The following is a 27,518-nucleotide window of genomic DNA, read 5'->3' as shown; positions in this document are numbered from 1 at the left end:
GGAAAAGGGTGCGCTTTGGGACACAGCCTTTGTGTAATGTCATGAGAAAGGAAGGATTGGGACAATTAACTTGGGATTGATGACATGCGCACGCAAAGTGAGGGGAATTAAATAAAAGGCTACATTTCCTCACTGGATGGAAAACGTGAGGGTCGTGAGAAATGTCAATTTAATCTTCTTTTGGAAAAAAATATTTCTCGCTAACCCAAAAAATAAATTCCATGAATGTGATTAATTTGAGTGATCTGGGTTAGCTACAGGGTTAGTGTTGATTGAAATGTAGGCTACCTTATGAGTATGATACATATGTCTAGACGGGCTTTTCACCCGCTTCCCTTTTCACTTTGAATACATGTACATTCCAGACGGAAAGGCAATCAACTGGGGAAACACGTACGGGTAAAGATGTATCCTTTCTATAGTTAGTGACTGTACGTCTGTGGGGCTCCTCGTTCCCTCCTATGCAGGGGGATGAAGGGATGAATAGAGGAGGGATGAAGGGATGAATAGAGGAGGGATGAATAGAGGAGGGATGAAGGAGCGAGTAGAGGGATGAAGGGGTGAATAGAGGAGGGTTGAGTAGAGGAGGGGTGAATAGAGGAGGGATGAATAGAGAAGGGATGAAGGAGCGAGTAGAGGAGGGGTGAATAGAGGGGTGAAGGGATGAATAAAGGAGGGGTGAATAGATGAGGGATGAAGGTCGCGAGTAGAGGGATGAAGGGGTGAATAGAGGAGGGGTGAATAGAGGGGTGAATAAAGGAGGGATGAAGGAGCGAGTAGAGGGATGAAGGGGTGCATAGAGGAGGGGTGAATAGAGGAGGGATGAATGGGTGCATAGAGGAGGGGTGAATAGAGGAGGGGTGAATAAAGGAGGGATGAATAGAGGAGGGGTGAATAGATGAGGGATGAAGGGGTGAATAGATGAGGGATGAAGGGGTGAATAGATGAGGGATGAAGGGGTGAATAGATGAGGGATGAAGGAGCGAGTAGAGGGATGAAGGGGTGAATAGAGGAGGGGTGAATAAAGGAGGGGTGAATAGAGGAGGGATGAATAGAGGAGGGGTGAATAGAGGAGGGGTGAATAGAGGAGGGATGAATAGAGGAGGGGTGAATAGAGGAGGGATGAATAGAGGAGGGGTGAATAGAGGAGGGATGAATAGAGGAGGGGTGAATAGAGGAGGGGTGAATAGATGAGGGATGAAGGGGTGAATAGATGAGGGATGAAGGGGTGAATAGATGAGGGATGAAGGAGCGAGTAGAGGGATGAAGGAGCGAGTAGAGGGATGAAGGGGTGAATAGAGGAGGGGTGAATAAAGGAGGGGTGAATAGAGGAGGGATGAAGGAGCGAGTAGAGGGATGAAGGGGTGAATAGAGGAGGGGTGAATAAAGGAGGGGTGAATAGAGGAGGGGTGAAGAGGAGGGGTGAATAGAGGAGGGATGAAGGAGCGAGTAGAGGGATGAAGGAGTGAATAGAGGAGGGGTGAATAAAGGAGGGGTGAATAGAGGAGGGGTGAAGAGGAGGGGTGAATAGAGGAGGGATGAAGGAGCGAGTAGAGGGATGAAGGGGTGAATAGAGGAGGGGTGAATAAAGGAGGGATGAATAGAGGAGGGATGAATAGAGGAGGGATGAAGGAGCGAGTAGAGGGATGAAGGGGTGAATAGAGGAGGGGTGAATAGAGGAGGGATGAAGGGGTGAATAGAGGAGGGGTGAATAGAGGAGGGATGAATAGAGGAGGGATGAATAAAGGAGGGGTGAAGGAGCGAGTAGAGGGATGAAGGGGTGAATAGAGGGGTGAATAGAGGAGGGGTGAATAGAGGAGGGATGAATAGAGGAAGGATGAAGGAGCGAGTAGAGGGATGAAGGGGTGAATAGAGGGGTGAATAAAGGAGGGGTGAATATAGGAGGGATGAATAGAGGAGGGATGAAGGAGCGAGTAGAGGGATGAAGGGGTGAATAGAGGAGGGGTGAATAAAGGAGGGGTGAATAGAGGGGTGAATAGAGAAGGGATGAAGGAGCGAGTAGAGGGATGAAGGGGTGAATAGAGGAGGGGTGAATAAAGGAGGGGTGAATAGAGGAGGGGTGAATAGAGGAGGGGTGAATAGAGGAGCGAGTAGAGGGATGAAGGGGTGAATAGAGGAGGGATGAAGGGGTGAATAGAGGAGGGGTGAGTAGAGGAGGGGTGAATAGAGGAGGGATGAAGGGGTGAATAGAGGAGGGGTGAATAGAGGGGTGAAGGGATGAATAAAGGAGGGGTGAATAGATGAGGGATGAAGGGGTGAAGGGATGAATAAAAGAGGGGTGAATAGATGAGGGATGAAGGGGTGAATAGAAGAGGGGTGAGTATATCTCACTATATCTCACCATGGATCAGACCTGGCTATATCTCACCATGGATCAGACCTGGCTATATCTCACCATGGAGAAGACAGGCCAGAGTGGCCTATGGATCAGACCTGGCTATATCTCACCATGGAGAAGACAGGCCAGAGTGGCCTATGGATCAGACCTGGCTATATCTCACCATGGATCAGACCTGGCTATATCTCACCATGGAGAAGACAGGCCAGAGTGGCCTATGGATCAGACCTGGCTATATCTCACCATGGAGAAGACAGGCCAGAGTGGCCTATGGATCAGACCTGGCTATATCTCACCATGGAGAAGACAGGCCAGAGTGGCCTATGGATCAGACCTGGCTATATCTCACCATGGAGAAGACAGGCCAGAGTGGTCTATGGATCATATGGTTCAGGGCGGGTCTAGCTATCCATCCGTCAGTGAGGCAGCCTCCCTAGCTACAGTATAGCTCACAGTGGGTTAGAAATGAAGGCCACAGTATAGCAGCCTGTGGTTCAGGGCAGGTCTAGCTAGCCATCCTTCACAGTGAGGTTACAGTATAGCAGCCTGTATTACAGGGCAGGTCTAGCTAGCCATCCTTCACAGTGAGGTTACAGTATAGCAGCCTGTGGTTCAGGGCAGGTCTAGCTAGCCATCCTTCACAGTGAGGCAGCCTCCCTAGCTACAGTATAGCTCACAGTGGGTTAGAAATGAAGGCCACAGTATAGCAGCCTGTGGTTCAGGGCAGGTCTAGCTAGCCATCCTTCACAGTGAGGTTACAGTATAGCAGCCTGTATTACAGGGCAGGTCTAGCTAGCCATCCTTCACAGTGAGGTTACAGTATAGCAGCCTGTGGTTCAGGGCAGGTCTAGCTAGCCATCCTTCACAGTGAGGCAGCCTCCCTAGCTACAGTATAGCTCACAGTGGGTTAGAAATGAAGGCCATAGTATAGCAGGCTATGTTTCAGGGCAGGGAGGCTGGCAGACCATCCCTCACAGTGACTGAGCCTGGCACCGTAGCCTTGGCTGGGCATTGTGCCTCACCACATTAACAAAAGTGGAAAAGTGCCACTGAATCAGGGGCAGGACTACTCACTGAGACACATCATACATCACCCCTGGAGGAGAATATAGTGGGCCTGGCTGTCTCAACCCGCCACGGACTACATGAGGTAAATACATATTTATGATAATGCCAATCCCATTTCTATTAGGCTTACAGGGGCTTGCAAATCTAACCAGACTATTTATTCAGAGATTGTGTACACTGAGCCACAGAGGCAGTCAGTGAGAATGTCTGAGCAAAAACCAGACACTATTCAGAGTGGATTCCACAAATCATAGAGCTTGTCTTAGCTTAGAGTAGATTCATCTCAGTCGATTGCAGAGGGATGACAATGAGACAAATTGCAACTAGGACATCAACAACATGATGCTATCCTAGCTATAGAACATCAACAGTATGATGCTATCCTAGCTATAGAACTAGATCAACAACATGATGCTATCCTAGCTATAGAACATCAACAGTATGATGCTATCCTAGCTATAGAACTAGATCAACAACATGATGCTATCCTAGCTATAGAACATCAACAACATGATGCTATCCTAGCTATAGAACTAGATCAACAACATGATGCTATCCTAGCTATAGAACTAGATCAACAACATGATGCTATCCTAGCTATAGAACATCAACAACATGATGCTATCCTAGCTATAGAACATCAACAACATGATGTTATCCTAGCTATAGAACTAGATCAACAACATGATGCTATCCTAGCTATAGAACTAGATCAACAACATGATGCTATCCTAGCTATAGAACATCAACAACATGATGCTATCCTAGCTATAGAACATCAACAACATGATGCTATCCTAGCTATAGAACATCAACAACATGATGCTATCCTAGCTATAGAACATCAACAACATGATGCTATCCTAGCTATAGAACATCAACAACATGATGCTATCCTAGCTATAGAACTAGATCAACAACATGATGCTATCCTAGTTATAGAACTAGATCAACAACATGATGCTATCCTAGCTATAGAACATCAACAACATGATGTTATATAGCTATAGAACATCAACAACATGATGTTATCCTAGCTATAGAACTAGATCAACAACATGATGCTATCCTAGCTATAGAACTAGATCAACAACATGATGTTATCCTAGTTATAGAACTAGATCAACAACATGATGCTATCCTAGCTATAGAACATCAACAACATGATGCTATCCTAGCTATAGAACTAGATCAACAACATGATGCTATCCTAGCTATAGAACTAGATCAACAACATGATGCTATCCTAGTTATAGGACATCAACAACATGATGCTATCCTAGCTATAGAACATCAACAACATGATGCTATCCTAGCTATAGAACATCAACAACATGATGCTATCCTAGCTATAGAACATCAACAACATGATGCTATCCTAGCTATAGAACATCAACAACATGATGCTATCCTAGCTATAGAACATCAACAACATGATGCTATCCTAGCTATAGAACTAGATCAACAACATGATGCTATCCTAGCTATAGAACATCAACAACATGATGCTATCCTAGCTATAGAACATCAACAACATGATGCTATCCTAGCTATAGAACATCAACAACATGATGTTATCCTAGCTATAGAACTAGATCAACAACATGATGCTATCCTAGCTATAGAACTAGATCAACAACATGATGCTATCCTAGCTATAGAACATCAACAACATGATGCTATCCTAGCTATAGAACATCAACAACATGATGCTATCCTAGCTATAGAACATCAACAACATGATGTTATCCTAGCTATAGAACATCAACAACATGATGCTATCCTAGCTATAGAACTAGATCAACAACATGATGCTATCCTAGCTATAGAACTAGATCAACAACATGATGCTATCCTAGCTATAGAACATCAACAACATGATGCTATCCTAGCTATAGAACATCAACAACATGATGTTATCCTAGCTATAGAACTAGATCAACAACATGATGCTATCCTAGCTATAGAACTAGATCAACAACATGATGCTATCCTAGCTATAGAACTAGATCAACAACATGATGCTATCCTAGTTATAGGACATCAACAACATGATGCTATCCTAGCTATAGAACATCAACAACATGATGCTATCCTAGCTATAGAACTAGATCAACAACATGATGCTATCCTAGCTATAGAACATCAACAACATGATGCTATCCTAGCTATAGAACATCAACAACATGATGCTATCCTAGCTATAGAACATCAACAACATGATGCTATCCTAGCTATAGAACATCAACAACATGATGCTATCCTAGCTATAGGACATCAACAACATGATGCTATCCTAGCTATAGAACATCAACAACATGATGCTATCCTAGCTATAGAACATCAACAACATGATGCTATCCTAGCTATAGGACATCAACAACATGATGCTATCCTAGCTATAGAACATCAACAACATGATGCTATCCTAGCTATAGAACATCAACAACATGATGCTATCCTAGCTATAGAACTAGATCAACAACATGATGCTATCCTAGCTATAGAACATCAACAACATGATGCTATCCTAGCTATAGAACTAGATCAACAACATGATGCTATCCTATCTATAGAACATCAACAACATGATGCTATCCTAGCTATAGGACATCAACAACATGATGCTATCCTAGCTATAGAACATCAACAACATGATGCTATCCTAGCTATAGGACATCAACAACATGATGCTATCCTAGCTATAGAACTAGATCAACAACATGATGCTATCCTAGCTATAGAACTAGATCAACAACATGATGCTATCCTAGCTATAGAACTAGATCAACAACATGATGCTATCCTAGCTATAGAACTAGATCAACAACATGATGCTATCCTAGCTATAGAACTAGATCAACAACATGATGCTATCCTAGCTATAGAACATCAACAACATGATGCTATCCTAGCTATAGAACTAGATCAACAACATGATGCTATCCTAGCTATAGAACTAGATCAACAACATGATGCTATCCTAGCTATAGAACTAGATCAACAACATGATGCTATCCTAGCTATAGAACTAGATCAACAACATGATGCTATCCTAGCTATAGAACTAGATCAACAACATGATGCTATCCTAGCTATAGAACATCAACAACATGATGCTATCCTAGCTATAGAACATCAACAACATGATGCTATCCTAGCTATAGGACATCAACAACATGATGCTATCCTAGCTATAGAACATCAACAACATGATGCTATCCTAGCTATAGAACATCAACAACATGATGCTATCCTAGCTATAGAACTAGATCAACAACATTATGCTATCCTAGCTATAGAACTAGATCAACAACATGATGCTATCCTAGCTATAGGACATCAACAACATGATGCTATCCTAGCTATAGAACTAGATCAACAACATGATGCTATCCTAGCTATAGAACATCAACAACATGATGCTATCCTAGCTATAGAACATCAACAACATGATGCTATCCTAGCTATAGGACATCAACAACATGATGCTATCCTAGCTATAGAACTAGATCAACAACATGATGCTATCCTAGCTATAGAACATCAACAACATTATGCTATCCTAGCTATAGAACTAGATCAACAACATGATGCTATCCTAGCTATAGAACATCAACAACATGATGCTATCCTAGCTATAGGACTAGATCAACAACATGATGCTATCCTAGCTATAGGACATCAACAACATGATGCTATCCTAGCTATAGGACATCAACAACATGATGCTATCCTAGCTATAGAACTAGATCAACAACATGATGCTATCCTAGCTATAGGACATCAACAACATGATGCTATCCTAGCTATAGAACTAGATCAACAACATGATGCTATCCTAGCTATAGAACATCAACAACATGATGCTATCCTAGCTATAGAACATCAACAACATGATGCTATCCTAGCTATAGAACTAGATCAACAACATGATGCTATCCTAGCTATAGAACTAGATCAACAACATGATGCTATCCTAGCTATAGAACTAGATCAACAACATGATGCTATCCTAGCTATAGAACTAGATCAACAACATGATGCTATCCTAGCTATAGAACTAGATCAACAACATGATGCTATCCTAGCTATAGAACATCAACAACATGATGCTATCCTAGCTATAGGACATCAATAACATGATGCTATCCTAGCTATAGAACTAGGACTAAGTACAGTAGTCGTTATTTTGATAGTTCTATTCTCCTCTCCTGCTGTGGAAACCAACTAGAAGAGTGATTTCTCTCCTCAGTGCTGGCGGCCGAACACTCCTCTATTCTCACACACAGACACCACCGACTCAGTTCTCAGTCTCCTCCTGTTAACGCCCTGTAACCACTACACCTGTTAACGCCCTGTAACCACCACACCAGTTAACACCCTGTAACCACCACACCAGTTAACACCCTGTAACCACCACACCAGTTAACGCCCTGTAACCACTACACCAGTTAACTCCCTGTAACCACTACACCAGTTAACACCCTGTAACCACCACACCAGTTAACACCCTGTAACCACCACACCAGTTAACACCCTGTAACCACCACACCAGTTAACACCCTGTAACCACTACACCAGTTAACACCCTGTAACCACCACACCAGTTAACTCCCTGTAACCACTACACCAGTTAACACCCTGTAACCACTACACCAGTTAACACCCTGTAACCACTACACCAGTTAACACCCTGTAACCACCACATCAGTTAACACCCTGTAACCACCACACCAGTTAACACCCTGTAACCACCACACCAGTTAACACCCTGTAACCACCACACTAGTTAACACCCTGTAACCACCACACCAGTTAACACCCTGTAACCACCACACCAGTTAACACCCTGTAACCACTACACCAGTTAACACCCTGTAACCACTACACCAGTTAACTCCCTGTAACCACTACACCAGTTAACTCCCTGTAACCACTACACCAGTTAACACCCTGTAACCACTACACCAGTTAACGCCCTGTAACCACTACACCAGTTAACGCCCTGTAACCACTACACCAGTTAACGCCCTGTAACCACTACACCAGTTAACACCCTGTAACCACTACACCAGTTAACACCCTGTAACCACCACACCAGTTAACGCCCTGTAACCACTACACCAGTTAACGCCCTGTAACCACTACACCAGTTAACACCCTGTAACCACTACACCAGTTAACACCCTGTAACCACTACACCAGTTAACACCCTGTAACCACTACACTAGTTAACACCCTATAAACACTACATCAAATCACTGTTAAGCTTAATTTCTCACTTCTGTGTTATTCCAAGTGAGTTATAGCTGCAGTCCATTTGCGTAAGCGTGATCAGAATCAAACACGGACACAGATGTTCCCTAAACCTCAGTAGCAGAAGCCTCCTCCCCACCCGGTACGCCAAACATTACAGAAGCCTCCTCCCCACCCGGTTGGACAAACATTACAGAAGCCTTCTCCCCCCCCTCCGGTAGATGTTCCCTAAACCTCAGTAGCAGAAGCCTCCTCCCCACCTGGTTGGACAAACATTACAGAAGCCTTCTCCCTCCCCACCTGGTTGGACAAACATTACACTGCATGAATTATGTCACGTAATTCTGGAATGTCACGGGTTTCTGTCAGATTGAAAACTCCCATTTCCTTTAATTACAGACAGGAAGTAATGTAGCGGCTGTTCTGGCCGTCTCATTATCACGTCAGTGTCTACTTCCTGTATGTTTTAATGGACACGCTCCGTAGGGTCGTCCTGACCAATCACTGCTGTGGTTATTAGAGAGAGAACCCATATAAACATAGTGCTCTGTAAAAGTGAGCATGAATTCCATGACAGAGTACTTCTCTAGTATTTCAATAGGACTTTAAAAGGAAAGATCTTAAGGGTATTAACACACGTGGGGTGTCAGTTTGAAAAAAGGAGGTTCACAGTCAATCTTGAGGGAAACATCAACAACTCCAACGGGTTTCCATCTTGAGTCTTCAGCCACCCGCCCCGACCGCTCCACCCGCCCCGACCGCTCCACCCACCCCGACCGCTCCACCTGCCCTACCTGCCCCGACCGCTCCACCGCCCCCAACCGCCCTACCTGCCCCGACCGCTCCACCGCCCCAACCGCCCTACCTGCCCCGACCGCTCCACCGCCCCAACCGCCCTACCTGCCCCGACCGCTCCACCCGCCCCGACCGCTCCACCCGCCCCGACCGCTCCACCCGCCCCGACCGCCCTACCTGCCCCGACCACTCCACCCGCCCCGACCTCTCCACCGCCCCAACCGCCCTACCTGCCCCGACCGCTCCACCGCCCCAACCGCCCTACCTGCCCCGACCGCTCCAACCGCCCTACCCGCCCCGACCTCTCCAACCGCTCCACCCGCCCTGACCGCTCTACAGTATTTGCTTTCCATTGCAATCAGCAGTTTCAGCATCGGTTGTGTGTGTGTGTGTGTGTGTGTGTGTGTGTGTGTGTGTGTGTGTGTGTGTGTGTGTGTGTGTGTGTGTGTGTTTTAATGAGAGGTCAGTCCCTGGCCCAGACCACCATTTCCCCTCATTGAGCCATACACTAACTTAACTCTATAGGAACGTGACCGATCCCGTTTCAACATGCCGTGCTCATAATGGAATCATTTGTCGACCCGGTAACAAGAACCCGTTTCTCACATCAGTAAAGACCACAGGAAGACGGTGCTATACTGTTTCCATTCTTACTTACCGGCAATAACAGAAGTAGGTTTCACACGAACACACACAAAAAGGTTTTATCCCGTTCTTCACTAAATTCTTATTTTGGGTTTCTACTAGTTATTTGCATGTTTGTGGTAAGCTAAAGCCAGCGTAACATTTAGGTCATAAAATGCTTAAAGATTTGGCCGCTCTTGTAGAGAGCAGAATCATAAGGCATTTAACTGCGTCCCGGCTGATATGAATAGCAGGCTGTGGACTGAGCAACAATGGATCAGTGCCATGGCCGAAGGAACACAGCAGCCTGTAATGGAACTATGGTATGTGTCTGTTCCTCTATAAACCAGTCTGTTTCCCTATAAACCAGTCTGTTCCTCTATAAACCAGTCTGTTCCTCTATAAACCAGTCTGTTCCACTATAAACCAGTCTGTTCCTCTATAAACCAGTCTGTTCTAAATGTGTCTGTTCCTCTATAAACCAGTCTGTTCTAAATGTGTCTGTTCCTCTATAAACCAGTCTGTTTCACTATAAACCAGTCTGTTCCTCTATAAACCAGTCTGTTCCTCTATAAACCAGTCTGTTCCTCTATAAACCAGTCTGTTCCTCTATAAAACAGTCTGTTTCACTATAAACCAGTCTGTTCCCCTATAAACCAGTCTGTTCCCCTATAAACCAGTCTGTTCCTCTATAAACCAGTCTGTTCCTCTATAAACCAGTCTGTTCCTCTATAAACCAGTCTATTCCTCTATAAACCAGTCTGTTCCTCTATAAACCAGTCTGTTCCACTATAAACCAGTCTGTTCCTCTATAAACCAGTCTGTTCCCCTATCAACCAGTCTGTTCCACGATAAACCAGTCTGTTCCACTATAAACCAGTCTGTTCCACTATAAACCAGTCTGTTCCTCTATAAACCAGTCTGTTCCTCTATAAACCAGTCTGTTCCACTATAAACCAGTCTGTTCCACTATAAACCAGTCTGTTCCCCTATAAACCAGGCTGTTCCTCTATAAACCAACTTGTAAGTCGCTCTGGATAAGAGCGTCTGCTAAATGACTTAAATGTAAATGTAAAATAAACCAGTCTGTTCCACTATAAACCAGTATGTTCCACTATAAACCAGTCTGTTCCTCTATAAACCAGTCTGTTCCCCTATAAACCAGTCTGTTCCACGATAAACCAGTCTGTTCCACTATAAACCAGTCTGTTCCACTATAAACCAGTCTGTTTCACTATAAACCAGGCTGTTCCTCTATAAACCAGTCTGTTCCTCTATAAACCAGTCTGTTCCTCTATAAACCAGTCTGTTCCCCTATAAACCAGTCTGTTCCCCTATAAACCAGGCTGTTTCACTATAAACCAGTCTGTTCCTCTATAAACCAGGCTGTTCCTCTATAAACCAGTCTGTTCCTCTATAAACCAGGCTGTTCTAAATGTGTCTGTTCCTCTATAAACCAGGCTGTTCCTCTATAAACCAGGCTGTTCTAAATGTCTCTGTTCCTCTATAAACCAGGCTGTTCCTCTATGAACCAGGCTGTTCCTCTATAAACCAGACTGTTCCTCTATAAAACCAGGCTGTTCTAAATGAGCTAGAGATTCAGCGCAGGCCGGGGTGGAGAGAGCTGTGTGTGTGTGTGAGGATATGTGGGTGTGATTAAGGATGGTGTGTGAAGATGTGAGAGAGAGTGTGTGTGTGTGTGTGTGTGTGTGTGTGTGTGTGTGTGTGTGTGTGTGTGTGTGAAGCGTCCATGGAGGAAGACCGGGAGAAGAAGGTACTCACGGGGTCCATAGAGTGGGGAAGGCTTCTCGTTCCTCCTGGCTGTACTCATTCAGTCTGCGAGGGATCTCTCTGGGCTGAGGCAGCTCCTCTGTCAGGTTCAGAAGGATGTCCTCAGGAAGATCCTGCCATACAATTACATACAACATAGTCATGGATCTGTATGGCACCTAGGCTCTAGCCAGGGCCAGGAACCCAGTCTTAGGTTTGTAGGTGTCTTCACTTTTCAGAGAGGGAAATCACACCTGGGTTAGAGAGAGGTGCAAGTCAAGGGAAAATAAGACTTTTATATTTATATATAATTGCAGAGAAGCTAGAGTCAGACTAGATGTGTCTAAATACTTTACCACAATGGAAACAAGTCAGACTTGTGTTAATTGGAAACAAGTCAGACTTGTGTTAATTGGAAACAAGTCAGACTTGTGTTAATTGGAAACAAGTCAGACTTGTGTTAATTGGAAACAAGTCAGACTTGTGTTATTGCTGATATTTCTATGTCTGTTCTGCTTGTTCTTGGCTGAATATGTCATCATTTAAAATGATTCAACAAATTAAATCAATCAAATCAACATGTCAGACATATTCAGTCCACACCAGGGGAATAAAGAGCAGTTATTTTATCTTCAGGGAAGAGGTGTCGTGTGTGGCGTCATTCTTTTTAATAAAACTTCTCATTTCATTTTCACACATATTATATGTCAAAGTCTTAAAAGACAAGTCTTACATCTTCAGGGAAGAGGTGTAGCCGTTGCATCATGGTCCTTCTGGAGAGGTTCCTAGGCAGCATCCCGTACACTGCCAGCTTCACTATCTGGAGGAGGAAGAGGAAAAAGAGTCAATCACTGAACTCTGGATCAATCGCTTGGATAGGCTACTCAGATTCAGTCCCTAATGGCACCCTAGCGCACTAGTTAGGGAATCCTAGCGCACTATATAGGGAATCCTAGCGCACTATATAGGGAATCCTAGCGCACTATATAGGGTATCCTAGCGCACTATATAGGGTATCCTAGCGCACTATATAGGGAATCCTAGCGCACTATATAGGTTATCCTAGCGCACTATATAGGGAATAGGGTGTCATTTAGGACACTACCCCAGACAGACATTTAATGTAAGACAGTTGGATCCGGGTTGTCATGGTTACAGCTCTGGAGAAGAGCAAGGTCGAGGTCCAACATTGAACCATCTTTAATATGTCTCCAGTGGTGACCAGTGGAGATCGTGTTAGGTCCAGACAGGTATACTACTAAGCACGATCAATGAGTTGTTAGCCAGCTAACTTCCCTAATTTGTTTTTAGAAAGATATGCTTGAAAATGGGCATGGTATAATTTACCCAACAACCAAAAACACATATCTAAGTTTAGCTTTCTTAATGAAACAGAAAAACAATAGATATTTCTGGTTTATCAAAGTTAGCTGGCTAAATAATTGATTCTTCTTTGTACTATACCCCTCAGGTCTGTTCTCTATGACCCTGTCCAGAAACAACCCCTATCCCCGAGAGACACTTGGGTGGATCTGAGAGAATGAGCTTAAGCAATATGGTAATATCTCCACCTTACCCTCTCTCGATAGTAAAGAGTCTCCACTGTAGACAACTTTATAGACCCCTGTAATATTCTCCTAACATTTTAACAGGCTGGTTCTATTCCTAGTATCCCTCTCTCTCTCTGTGGTGTGAAACATATTCAGTGTTACTTGGAGCGATGTGTCACGATCGCCAACTGGTAGCAAATCATTTAGGTCATATGAAAAATAATTGTGTTATCCTTGAACTAATACCCTGAATGCTCAGCTCAGGGGAGGCAGGCAGCCTAGTGGTTAGAGCGTTGGGCCAGTAACCAGCAGGCAGCCTAGTGGTTAGAGCGTTGGGCCAGTAACCAGCAGGCAGCCTAGTGGTTAGAGCGTTGGGCCAGTAACCGAAAGGTTGCTGGATCGAATCCCTGAGCTGACAAGGTAAAAACCTTGGCAGTTAACCCACTGTTCCCCGGCAGGCCGTCATTGTAAATAAGAATTTGTTCTTAACTGACTTAACTAGTTAAATAAAGGTTACATAAAAAGTCCCTCCCTCCTGCCCCTCCTCTGTCCCTCCCTCCTCCCGGCTGCCCCTCCTCTGTCCCTCCCTCCTCCCAGCTGCCCCTCCCTCCTGTCCCTCCTCTGTCCCTCCCTCCTCCCGGCTGCCCCTCCTCTGTCAATTCAATTCAAGGGGCTTTATTGGCATGGGAAACGTGTTAACATTGCCAAAGCAAGTGAGGTAGACAATACACAAAAGTGAAACAAACAAAACGAATTAACAGTAAACATTACACATACAGAAGTTTCAAAACAATAAAGACATTACAAGTGTCATATTAAATATATACAGTGTTGTAACAATGTACAAATGGTTAAAGCACACAAGTTAAAATAAGTAAGCATAAATATGGGTTGTATTTACAATGGTGTTTGTTTTTCCCTGGTTGCCCTTTTCTTGTGGCAACAGGTCACAAATCTTGCTGCTGTGAGGCACACTGTGGTATTTCACCCAGTAGATATGGGAGTTTATCAAAATTGGATTTGTTTTCGAATTCTTTGTGGATCTGTGTGATCTGAGGGAAATATGTGTCTCTAATATGGTCATACATTGGGCAGGAGGTTAGGAAGTGCAGCTCGGTTTCCACCTCATTTTGTGGGCAGTGTGCACATAGCCTGTCTTCTCTTGAGAGCCATGTCTGCCTACGGCGGCCTTTCTCAATAGCAAGGCTATGCTCACTGAGTCTGTACATAGTCAAAGCTTTCCTTAAGTTTGGGTCAGTCACAGTGGTCAGGTATTCTGCCACTGTGTACTCTCTGTTTAGGGCCAAATAGCATTCTAGTTTGCTCTGTTTTTTTGTTAATACTTTCCAATGTGTCAAGTAATTATCTTTTTGTTTTCTCATGATTTGGTTGGGTCTAATTGTGCTGTTGTCCTGGGGCTCTGTGGGGTGTGTTTGTGTTTGTGAACAGAGCCCTAGGACCAGCTTGCTTAGGGGACTCTTCTCCAGGTTCATCTCTCTGTAGGTGATGGCTTTGTTATGGAAGGTTTGGGAATCGCTTCCTTTTAGGTGGTTGTAGAATTTAACGGCTCTTTTCTGGATTTTGATAATTAGTGGGTATCGGCCTAATTCTGCTCTGCATGCATTATTTGGTGTTCTACGTTGTACACAAAGGATATTTTTGCAGAATTCTGCATGCAGAGTCTCAATTTGGTGTTTGCCCCATTTTGTGAAATCTTGGTTGGTGAGCGGACCCCAGACCTCACAACCATAAAGGGCAATGGGCTCTATGACTGATTCAATTATTTTTAGCCAGATCCTAATTGGTATGAAATTTATGTTCCTTTTGATGGCATAGAATGCCCTTCTTGCCTTGTCTCTCAGATCGTTCACAGCTTTGTGGAAGTTACCTGTGGTGCTGATGTTTAGGCCGAGGTATGTATAGTTTTTTGTGTGCTCTAGGGCAACGGTGTCTAGATGGAATTTGTGGTCCTGGCGACTGGACCTTTTTTGGAACACCATTATTTTGGTCTTACTGAGATTTACTGTCAGAGGAGGGGCAGCTGGGAGGAGGGAGGGGCAGGAGCTGCCCCTCCTCTGTCCCTCCCTCCTCCCAGCTGCCCCATCTCTGTCCCTCCCTCCTCCCGGCTGCCCCATCTCTGTCCCTCCCTCCTCCCAGCTGCCCCTCCTCTGTCCCTCCCTCCTCCCGGCTGCCCCTCCTCTGTCCCTCCCTCCTCCCAGCTGCCCCCTCCTCTGTCCCTCCCTCCTCCCAGCTGCCCCATCTCTGCCCCTCCTCTGTCCCTCCCTCCTCCCAGCTGCCCCATCTCTGTCCCTCCCTCCTCCCAGCTGCCCCTCCTCTGTCCCTCCCTCCTCCCAGCTGCCCCTCCTCTGTCCCTCCCTCCTCCCCCTCCTCTGTCCCTCCCCCCTCCCTCCTGCCCCTCCTCTGCCCCTCCCTCCTGCCCCTCCTCTGTCCCTCCCTTCTCCCCCTCCTCTGTCCCTCCCTCCTCCCAGCTGCCCCATCTCTGTCCCTCCCTCCTTCCGTTGGCAAACCGACCATCAAAATAACATGTTATTCCTACATAACCGTCCACCACTCAAATCCATCCTCTGCAATAAGAATACCAAGTGAGGGGAAGAAAAATCCAAATGTCACAAAGAAGTGAAAATCTCTTAATATTTGACTTTCTCTCATCTACCATTTCCAGCTTAATCCCTTCATACATATCTATCCCCTGTGATTAATCCTATTCCTGTTAAATGACGACCGTGGTGTGTGGAAGACGGATGCGTGTTGTATAGGGACACCATCCGTCACCACGGCTACAGAAGGTGGATGTCACCCCAACGTGATCATTACCCACAATTACCTCTGATAGATTCCCCCCCCGCTGGAATAACTCAGCTAGAGACATGCATCCATCTCATTAATGGAGGTGTAATGTGCTAGAGAAACCCGAGGAGGGCTGGAGACGGAAGGGGGGAGAGAAAGGAGGGGAAGGGAGATGCAACTGGCCAGGGCTGGGGAAGAGCGCTGATGAGACGGATGAGGACAGTTAGAGAGAGGTGGGCTGGGGGAGAGAGGAGGTTTGGAGAGGGCTAGGGGGGCGATGAGGGTTGAGAGGCTGCAGGCCAGAGCTGGGAGGCCTGGGGACAGGCAGGCAGTCGGCCAGGTCTTGGAGCTCTGCCCTGCCCATTCAGCTATACAGTATGGAACTGGGGTAGGATAACATGTGGCTGTTCTGTTCTCTGGGCTGGGGTAGGATAACATATGGCTGTTCGGTTCTCTGTTCTGGGGTAGGATAACATGTGGCTGTTCTGGGGTAGGATAACATGTGGCTGTTCTGGGGTAGGATAACATGTGGCTGTTCTGGGGTAGGATAACATGTGGCTGTTCTGGGATAGGATAACATGTGGCTGTTCTGGGGTAGGATAACATGTGGCTGTTCTGGGGTAGGATAACATGTGGCTGTTCTGGGGTAGGATAACATGTGGCTGTTCTGGGGTAGGATAACATGTGGCTGTTCTGGGGTAGGATAACATGTGGTTGTTCTGGGGTAGGATAACATGTAGCTGTTCTGGGGTAGGATAACATGTGGCTGTTCTGGGGTAGGATAACATGTGGCTGTTCTGGGGTAGGATAACATGTGGCTGTTCTGGGGTAGGATAACATGTGGCTGTTCTGGGGTAGGATAACATGTGGCTGTTCTGTTCTCTGGGCTGGGGTAGGATAACATGTAGCTGTTCTGGGGTAGGATAACATGTAGCTGTTCTGGGGTAGGATAACATGTGGCTGTTCTGGGGTAGGATAACATGTGGCTGTTCTGGGGTAGGATAACATGTGGCTGTTCTGGGGTAGGATAACATGTAGCTGTTCTGGGGTAGGATAACATGTGGCTGTTCTGTTCTCTGTTCTGGGGTAGGATAACATGTGGCTGTTTGGTTCTCTGTTCTGGGGTAGGATAACATGTGGCTGTTCTGTTCTCTGTTCTGGGGTAGGATAACATGTGGCTGTTCTGTTCTCTGTTCTGGGGTAGGATAACATGTGGCTGTTCGGTTCTCTGTTCTGGGGTAGGATAACATGTGGCTGTTCTGTTCTCTGGGCTGGGGTAGGATAACATGTGGCTGTTCTGTTCTCTGGGCTGGGGTAGGATAACATGTGGCTGTTCTGTTCTCTGGGCTGGGGTAGGATAACATGTGGCTGTTCTGTTCTCTGGGCTGGGGTAGGATAACATGTGGCTGTTCTGTTCTCTGGGCTGGGGTAGGATAACATGTGGCTGTTCTGTTCTCTGGGCTGGGGTAGGATAACATGTGGCTGTTCTGTTCTCTGGGCTGGGGTAGGATAACATGTGGCTGTTCTGGGATAGGATAACATGTGGCTGTTCTGTTCTCCCTTCCTTCTACACCATCACTGAGAGGGATGCCCTTCACACACTATCCCTCATGTTTAAACGTTGGGAGGTAGACTTAGGGAAAGGGAACATGTATCACTTAAATTAAAAAGGAAGGTGTAAATAAAAGCTAGGTTTATTGTAATGTGGAGGGAGGGTCACTGCACTGCTAGGAACTAGATGAGTCACTACAATTGGAAAAGGGAGGATTAATGTATATGTCGGCTTAGCTACAGGTACATTTAATTAATGTATAAGTGGGATTAGCTACAGGTACATTTAATTAATGGATACGTGGGATTAGCTACAGGTACATTTAATTAATGGATACGTGGGATTAGCTATAGGTATATTTAATTAGTGTACACCACCGTTCAAAAGTTTGGGGTCACTCAGACCCCACGTCTTTTGCCCATCTTAATCTTTTATTTTTATTGGTCAGTCTGAGATATGTATTTTTCTTTGCAACTCTGCCTAGAAGGCCAGCATCCCGGAGTCGCCTCTTCACTGTTGATGTTGAGACTGGTGTTTTGTGGGTACTATATAATGAAGCTGCCAGTTGAGGACTTGTGAGGCGTTTGTTTCTCAAACTAGACACTCTAATGTACTTGTCCTCTTGCTCAGTTGTGCACCGGGGCCTCCCACTCCTCTTTCTATTCTGGTTAGAGCCAGTTTGCGCTGTTCTGTGAAGGGAGTAGTACACAGCGTTGTACGAGATCTTCAGTTTCTTGGCAATTTTTTCCACGGAATAGCCTTCATTTCTCAGAACAAGAATAGACTGACGAGTTTCAGAAGAAAGTGCTTTGTTTCTGGCCATTTTGAGCCTGTAATCGAACCCACAAATACTGATGCTCCAGATACTCAACTAGTCTAAAGAAGGACAGTTGATTGCTTCTTTAAAATCAGCACAACAGTTTTCAGCTGTGCTAAAATAATTGCAAAAGGGTTTTCTAATGATCAATTAGTCTTTTAAACTTGGATTAGCTAACACAATGTGCCATTGGAACACAGGAGTGATGGTTGCTGATAATGGGCCTCTGTACGCCTATGTAGATATTCCATAAAGAATCAGCCGTTTCCAGCTACAATAGTCATTTACAACATTAACAATGTCTACACTGCCTTTCTGAGCAATTTTATGTTGTTTTAAACGGACAAAGAAAAGTGGTTTTGTTTAAAAAAACAAGGACATTTCTTAGTCACTCCGAACGGTAGTGTATATGTGGGCTTAGCTACAGGTACATTTAATGAATATATATGTGAGCTACAGGTATATTTAATGAATATATATGTGAGCTTAGCTACATGTACATTTAATGAATATATATGTGGGCTTAGCTACAGGTACATTTAATGAATATATATGTGAGCTTAGCTACATGTACATTTAATGAATATATATGTGGGCTTAGCTACAGGTACATTTAATGAATATATATGTGAGCTTAGCTACAGGTACATTTAATGAATATATATGTGGGCTTAGCTACATGTACATTTAATGAATATATATGTGGGCTTAGCTACAGGTACATTTAATGAATATATATGTGGGCTACAGGTACATTTAATGAATATATATGTGGGCTTAGCTACAGGTACATTTAATGAATATATATGTGGGCTTAGCTACAGGTACATTTAATGAATATATATGTGGGCTTAGCTACAGGTACATTTAATGAATATATATGTGGGCTTAGCTACAGGTACATTTAATGAATATATATGTGGGCTTAGCTACAGGTACATTTAATGAATATATATGTGGGCTTAGCTACAGGTACATTTAATGAATATATATGTGGCCTACAGGTACATTTAATGAATATATATGTGGGCTTAGCTACAGGTACATTTAATGAATATATATGTGGGCTACAGCTACATTTAATGAATATATATGTGGGCAACAGGTACATTTAATGAATATATATGTGGGCAACAGGTACATTTAATGAATATATATGTGGGTTACAGCTACAGGTACATTTAATGAATATATATGTGGGCTTAGCTACAGGTACATTTAATGAATATATATGTGGGCTACAGCTACAGGTACATTTAATGAATATATATGTGGGCTACAGGTACATTTAATGAATATATATGTGGGCTTAGCTACAGGTACATTTAATGAATATATATGTGGGCTACAGGTACATTTAATGAATATATATGTGGGCTACAGCTACAGGTACATTTAATGAATATATATGTGGGCTACAGGTACATTTAATGAATATATATGTGGGCTACAGGTACATTTAATGAATATATGTAGGCTACAGCTACATTTAATGAATATATATGTGGCCTACAGGTACATTTAATGAATATATATGTGGGCTACAGCTACAGGTACATTTAATGAATATATATGTGGGCTACAGCTACAGGTACATTTAATGAATATATATGTGGGCTACAGGTACAGGTACATTTAATGAATATATATGTGGGCTACAGGTACATTTAATGAATATATATGTGGGCTACAGGTACATTTAATGAATATATATGTGGGCTACAGGTACATTTCCTCAGTGAACCACTTGGGATGGAGCTGTTGAAACATTCATGCATTTGAGGCAACACAAACAAAAAGTACACACTAAAACATTATTAAGAACATCCATCTCAATAAGAGCAATGCCATGTGCTGTAAGGCAAAGAGGAGAGAAAACATAGACAGCAATGCCATGTGCTCTAAGGCAGAGAGGAGAGAAAACATAGACAGCAATGCCATGTGCTCTAAGGCAGAGAGGAGAGAAAACATAGACAGCAATGCCATGTGCTCTAAGGCAGAGAGGAGAGAAAACATAGACAGCAATGCCATGTGCTCTCAGGCAGAGAGGAGAGAAAACATAGACAGCAATGCCATGTGCTCTCAGGCAGAGAGGAGAGAAAACATAGACAGCAATGCCATGTGCTCTCAGGCAGAGAGGAGAGAAAACAGACAGCAATGCCATGTGCTGTAAGGCAGAGAGGAGATAAAACATATACAGCAATACCATGTGCTGTAAGGCACAGAGGAGAGAAAAAATAGACAGCAATGCCATGTGCTGTAAGGCACAGAGGAGAGAAAACATAGACAGCAATGCCATGTGCTGTAAGGCAGAGAGGAGAGAAAACATAGACAGCAATGCCATGTGCTCTCAGGCAGAGAGGAGAAAAAACATAGACAGCAATGCCATGTGCTCTCAGGCAGAGAGGAGAGAAAACATAGACAGCAATGCCATGTGCTCTCAGGCAGAGAGGAGAGACAACAGACAGCTGAATTCAAGCTGAAATGGGTTTAGTTGTATTCCTTGATAAAGTTCATCTCTGGGTTGTACTAAGCTGTGCTGCTGATCCTGCACACCCAGCTAGGACTTTCCCCAGATTACAGTAGACATTCTCCTAAAGGTCTAATGGTCTGACAGACCTGCATCAGCAGAGATCCTGTGTGTCTGTGATAATACACAAGTGTCTCTGTGTGAAAAGCACACTTGTAAAATCCTCCCTGATGATTCTGCAGGAGAACACTACGTCTCTGGAACCAGAGGAATGGGAGGGACGGGAGACTTACAAGGACAGACAATTAATTACACCATAATTCATTCTCTCTCACCCCAGCGAGCCATTTGTAACGTTTATAGACAAAACACGTCACAGGACTGTGGGATAGCTCATATTTCATCAAATGAAAATCGATACATAACAGCAACGCAAAATGCAACTGCTTCCTGAACGACATACAATTCTGACATTTTGATGAAATGCAGCTTCATCCAGGCCCAGGAATGAAACTTTAAAGGCTGAAGTTACTGTATAGGTACACCTGAGAGGACAGTGTTTATTCAGTGTTTCCAAACAGACTGCAGTAGCACACAAATAAAACAGTAGTTAACTCACCGGTCAGTTTATTAGGTACACCACCTTATTCACATAAACGGATCGCTCCTCCAGATAGTGAGTCATGTGGCTGTCGCTGTCTATATAAAGCAGGCAGACAGGCATCCAGGCATTCAGTTACCCTTCTATTGAACGTTAGAACGGGGCAAAACCAGTGACCTAAGCGACTTTGAGCGCGGTATGATCATCGGTGCCAGACGTCCCGGATCCAGTATCTCAGAAATGGCTGCAGTCCTGGGCTTTTCACACACGACAACGTCTAGAGTTTACAGAGAACGGAGAGACACACACAAAACATCCAGTCAGCTGCAGTCCTGTAAAACAGCTGGTTGATGAGGTGGAAGGAGAATGAATGGTGCGAGCCAACAGGCCACCAACAGACCAATAACAGCCCAGTGGTGTGCAGAACGGCATCTCAGAAAGCACACCTCATCCATCCTGGTCACGGATTGGCTGTTGCAGCAGACGACCACCCCGGGTTCCACTCCTATCAGCTAAAAACAAGAAGAAGCTGCTCCAGTGGGCACATGATCACCAACACTGGACAATTGAGGAGTGGAAAAACATTCCCTGGTCCGATGAACAGCGGTTTCTGTTGAGTCATGCTGATGGCAGAGTCCATGGACCCATCCTGCCTGGTGTCAACGGTACAGGCTGGTGGCTGTGGTGTACCGCCATCTAATCTGCAGCAACTGCGTGATGCCATCGCGTCAACATGGACCAACATCCCTGTGGAATGTTCCCGAAGGATTCAGGCTGTTCTGGAGGCAAAGGGGGGGTCTGACTCGGTGCTAGACAGGTGTACCTAATAAACTGACTCGCAATATTTACCGCTTTGGGGTCTTTCAAATGTAGCTGGGTGGCTGTGACTTGTTTAAATCCCCCCGGGTACCTTTGGGAAAGAAACAAGACTGAATTTAGAGGAAGACACACTTTTGTATAACAATCCACTTTACACACATAGGCTTAGTCAACCACATCCCTCATTACACAGATCAGTTCACATGCTGCATGTTTCAATGAAGTTCTTCTTGATTGATGAGTAAACACAGGTACAGAATAACACTTGTTTGTGTTCACTGATGATTCCGTGTGTAACAGACAGTCTGAGCGAGGCCTTACTGGGTGTGAGAGGAGTATATCTTCTGTTCCCATTTGTTCCCAGAGAAGGCTATGTGTCTGGTGTTCATGACTACTACATGGTCTCCAATATCACCTGAGGAACACAGAGACACGCGCTCATTACAAAACATCAACAACTCGACACCAACAAATGTTGCTGACATGTTCCAAAGGAATGTTCTTTAGCTCCTTTCAAAAGATCATCAAGGAATGCAGGAAAAGATTCATCATTCGATTGCATGCCACCACAAAAAAAAGGTGGTTTCTGAATTAGATATATGGGTAGAGAATGATAGATGACTAAGTGGTTGACTTGCAGGTAGCCTAGTGGTTAGAGCGTGAGGATTTGTGAGGGCCGCTACAGGAAAGGAAGACCCAGAGTTACCTCTGCTGCAGAGGATAAGTTCATTAGAGTTACCAGCCTCAGAAATTGCAGCCCAAATAAATGCTTCACAGAGTTCAAGTAATGGACACATCAACATCAACTGTTCAGAGGAGAACAGTTGATGTTCAGGCCTTCACGGTCGAACAGCTGTAAAGAAACCACTACTAAAGGACACAAATAAGAAGAAACGTGCTTGGGCCAAGAAACACGAGCAATGGACATTAGACCGGTGTAAATCTGTCCTTTGGTCTGACGAGTTCAACATTTAGAATTCTGATTCCAACCACTCTGTCATTGTGAGACGCAGAGTAGGTGAATGGAGCATGGAGGAGGTGGTGTGGGGGTGCTTTGCTGGTGACACTGTCTGTGATTTAATTAGAATTCAAGGCACAGTTAACACACTTAACCAGCATGGCTACCACAGCATTTTGCAGCGATACACCATCCTGTCTGGTTTGCCCGTAGTGGGACTATCATTTGTTTTTCAACAGGACAATGACCCGACACACCTCCAGGCTGTGTAAGGGCTATTTGACCAAGGAGGAGAGTGATGGAGTGCTGCATCAGATGCCCTGGACTCCACAATCAGCGACCTCAACCCAATTGAGATGGTTTGGGATGAGTTTGGACCACAGAGTGAAGGAAAAGCAGGCAACAAGTGCTCAGCATATGTGGGAACTCCTTCAAGACTGTTGGAAAAGCATTCCAGGTGAAGCTGGTTAAGAGAATGCCAAGAGTGTGAAAAGCTGTCTTCAAGGCAAAGGGTGGCTACTTTGAAGAACCTAAAATATAACACTTTTTTGGTTACTATATGATTCCATATGTGTTATTTCATAGTTGTGATGTCTTCACTATTATTCTACAATGTAGAAATTAGTAAAAATAAAGAAATACCCTTGAATGAGTAGGTGTGTCCAAACTTTTGACTGGTACTATATAAAACAAGAGAATTAACCCCTTCTTAGTTTGAATGGTCATTCAACAACCAGCATGAAACATTTAATAGAATAAGTAAAACAGGGTCAGAGAATAGGATTCCAGCTGGTAACAGAGCAGCGCTCCAGGGATGAGGGGAAAGTAATGGACAGGGTTTTCTATTCCTCGGGGTCCCTGTCCACACACAGCCATTAACAGAGCACAGCTCCAGGGATGAGGGGAAAGTAACGGACATGGTTCTCTATCCCCGAGTGGCGCAGTGGTGTAAGGCACTGCACCTCAGTGCAAGAGGCGTCACTATAGTACCTGGTTCGAATCCAGGCTGTATCACATCCGGCCGTGATTGGGAGTCCCATAGGGCGGCGCACAATTGACCCAGCATTGGCCGGGGTAGGCCGTCATTGTAAATAAGAATTTAACTGACTTGCCTGGTTAAATACAGGTTACACATGTCCCTGTCCACACACATGGACCTTTACATCAGGTGACGAGACATTCACCTCACAGTCAAATCAAATCAAATTAGTGTGAAGAGACACAGGTTTTGAAAGGTTGATGAAAAATAAGTGGTGGGTATTATGCCTTCTGGTTATGTGCTTAGTTGGGGTCTATTGGTTTCACAGTGATACTTTAGCGCCACCATGTGGTCATTGTTATAGCTGCAAAAACATCTCTGAATATGGAGAATATGTCCTGGCTGGCTGTGAAGAAAACATCAAATGAAATACTCAAATCAACTGCAGACTGTATTGCACAGTCACACACATTCAGGAAAACACACCATTCGTACATTTCTAAATGGGCATACTAGCTCGCTGTCTACTTACTCAGTGCATGGTAGATAGGTTTGTGTTTCCCCTGTAGCCTGATTGCACACATAGTGGCAATCTTCCCTGGAGGCTGCATCCGAGCATCTATCAGGTACCACGACCTGGCAAAGGTAGCCCATTGCTGAATAAACGGGAACAGAGAGAGATCAAGGCAATTCAGAGTTTCAGACACAGTAGTAGCACATCATCCCTCATCAACACACAGTAGTAGCACATCATCCCTCATCAACACACAGTAGTAGCACATCATCCCTCATCAACACACAGTAGTAGCACATCATCCCTCATCAACACACAGTAGTAGCACATCATCCCTCATCAACACACAGTAGTAGCACATCATCACTCATCAACACACAGTAGTAGCACATCATCCCTCATCAACACACAGTAGTAGCACATCATCCCTCATCAACACACAGTAGTAGCACATCATCCCTCCTCAACACACAGTAGTAACACATCATCCCTCATCAACACACAGTAGTAACACATCATCCCTCACACAGTAGTAACACATCATCCCTCCTCACCACACAGTAGTAGCACATCATCCCTCCTCACCACACAGTAGTAACACATCATCCCTCACACAGTAGTAACACAGCATCCCTCATCAACACACAGTAGTAGCACATCATCCCTCATCAACACACAGTAGTAACACATCATCCCTCACACAGTAGTAACACATCATCCCTCCTCACCACACAGTAGTAGCACATCATCCCTCCTCACCACACAGTAGTAACACATCATCCCTCACACAGTAGTAGCACATCATCCCTCATCAACACACAGTAGTAACACATCATCACTCATCAACACACAGTAGTAGCACATCATCCCTCATCAACACACAGTAGTAGCACATCATCCCTCATCAACACACAGTAGTAACACAGCATCCCTCCTCAACACACAGTAGTATCACATCATCCCTCATCAACACACAGTAGTAACACATCATCCCTCATCAACACACAGTAGTAACACAGCATCCCTCATCAACACACAGTAGTAACACAGCATCCCTCATCAACACACAGTAGTAGCACATCATCCCTCCTCAACACACAGTAGTAACACAGCATCCCTCATCAACACACAGTAGTGGCACAGCATCCTTCCTCAACACACAGTAGTAGCACATCATCCCTCATCAACACACAGTAGTAGCACAGCATCACTCATCAACACACAGTAGTAGCACAGCATCACTCATCAACACACAGTAGTAGCACATCATCCCTCATCAACACACAGTAGTAGCACAGCATCACTCATCAACACACAGTAGTAGCACAGCATCACTCATCAACACACAGTAGTAGCACAGCATCACTCATCAACACACAGTAGTAGCACATCATCCCTCATCAACACACAGTAGTAACACATCATCCCTCATCAACACACAGTAGTAGCACAGCATCCCTCCTCAACACACAGTAGTAACACATCATCCCTCATCAACACACAGTAGTAGCACATCATCCCTCATCAACACACAGTAGTAGCACATCATCCCTCATCAACACACAGTAGTAACACATCATCCCTCATCAACACACAGTAGTAGCACATCATCCCTCCTCAACACACAGTAGTAGCACATCATCCCTCCTCAACACACAGTAGTAGCACAGCATCCCTCATCAACACACAGTAGTAGCACAGCATCACTCATCAACACACAGTAGTAGCACATCATCCCTCATCAACACACAGTAGTAGCACATCATCCCTCATCAACACACAGTAGTAGCACAGCATCACTCATCAACACACAGTAGTGGCACATCATCCCTCATCAACACACAGTAGTAGCACATCATCCCTCACACAGTAGTAGCACATCATCCCTCATCAACACACAGTAGTAGCACATCATCCCTCACACAGTAGTAGCACATCATCCCTCATCAACACACAGTAGTAGCACATCATCCCTCCTCAACACACAGTAGTAGCACATCATCCCTCATCAACACACAGTAGTAGCACATCATCCCTCATCAACACACAGTAGTAACACATCATCCCTCATCAACACACAGTAGTAGCACATCATCCCTCATCACCACACAGTAGTAACACATCATCACTCATCAACACACAGTAGTAGCACATCATCCCTCATCAACACACAGTTGTCAGCTCTCAAGCCACAAACATGCAGCTGCAGGCTGGCTTGGGCACACGGATTCAATTCATACTATAAATCATTGCGTGAAAAGATCCCACTGTAATTTAAGACTAGGGTTTAATAAAAAGATTAGCTAGCTGGACAGATTGCGGATAGCTAGCTAGCTAACGTTAGCTACATGTACCATCGGATAGCGATGAGTTTTGCATATAACTAACACTGACACATTTAAAGCTAGTTCTAAATGAAATGAACATGCTGTTATGTATAAAAGTAAAGTCTTACCTGGGCAGATTTAGTAAAACTGGACATATTACATGAATTACGAGCGCATCATTCCAGATTGACCCCCAATGTGAGCAGATGGTGCAGCGTTGTATTGAGTCGAAACATGGATAAAAACTC

The 27,518-nt window shown here is 44.5% G+C and overlaps 1 protein-coding gene across 2 annotated transcripts in view; it reads right to left on the bottom strand.

The window, feature by feature from the left end:
• The window catches only part of LOC129856838 (39S ribosomal protein L13, mitochondrial-like), a 29,166-nt gene extending 1,658 nt beyond the window's left edge, over positions 1–27,508 (bottom strand). Inside the window, exons 1-6 of one of the 2 annotated variants that reach the window (XM_055924549.1) lie at positions 27,399–27,508; positions 24,962–25,085; positions 22,814–22,907; positions 22,523–22,583; positions 12,609–12,695; positions 11,888–12,009 (exon numbers count right to left, since the gene is read on the bottom strand). In XM_055924549.1, coding sequence (XP_055780524.1) covers positions 11,888–12,009; positions 12,609–12,695; positions 22,523–22,583; positions 22,814–22,907; positions 24,962–25,085; positions 27,399–27,425 — 515 coding nt within the window. In that variant the 5' untranslated portion in view covers positions 27,426–27,508. Of the gene's footprint in view, positions 1–11,883; positions 12,010–12,608; positions 12,696–22,522; positions 22,584–22,813; positions 22,908–24,961; positions 25,086–27,398 lie in introns of those variants that run through there. The other variant, XM_055924550.1, reaches the window with a different exon arrangement.
• Between the last annotated feature and the right edge of the window lie 10 nt (positions 27,509–27,518).

The sequence above is a fragment of the Salvelinus fontinalis genome, chromosome 6, assembly GCF_029448725.1.
Source record: "Salvelinus fontinalis isolate EN_2023a chromosome 6, ASM2944872v1, whole genome shotgun sequence".
Classification (NCBI taxonomy): domain Eukaryota; kingdom Metazoa; phylum Chordata; class Actinopteri; order Salmoniformes; family Salmonidae; genus Salvelinus; species Salvelinus fontinalis.
Note: the sequence above shows the minus strand (reverse complement) of the source record. Positions and strands in the feature narration are given on the sequence as shown.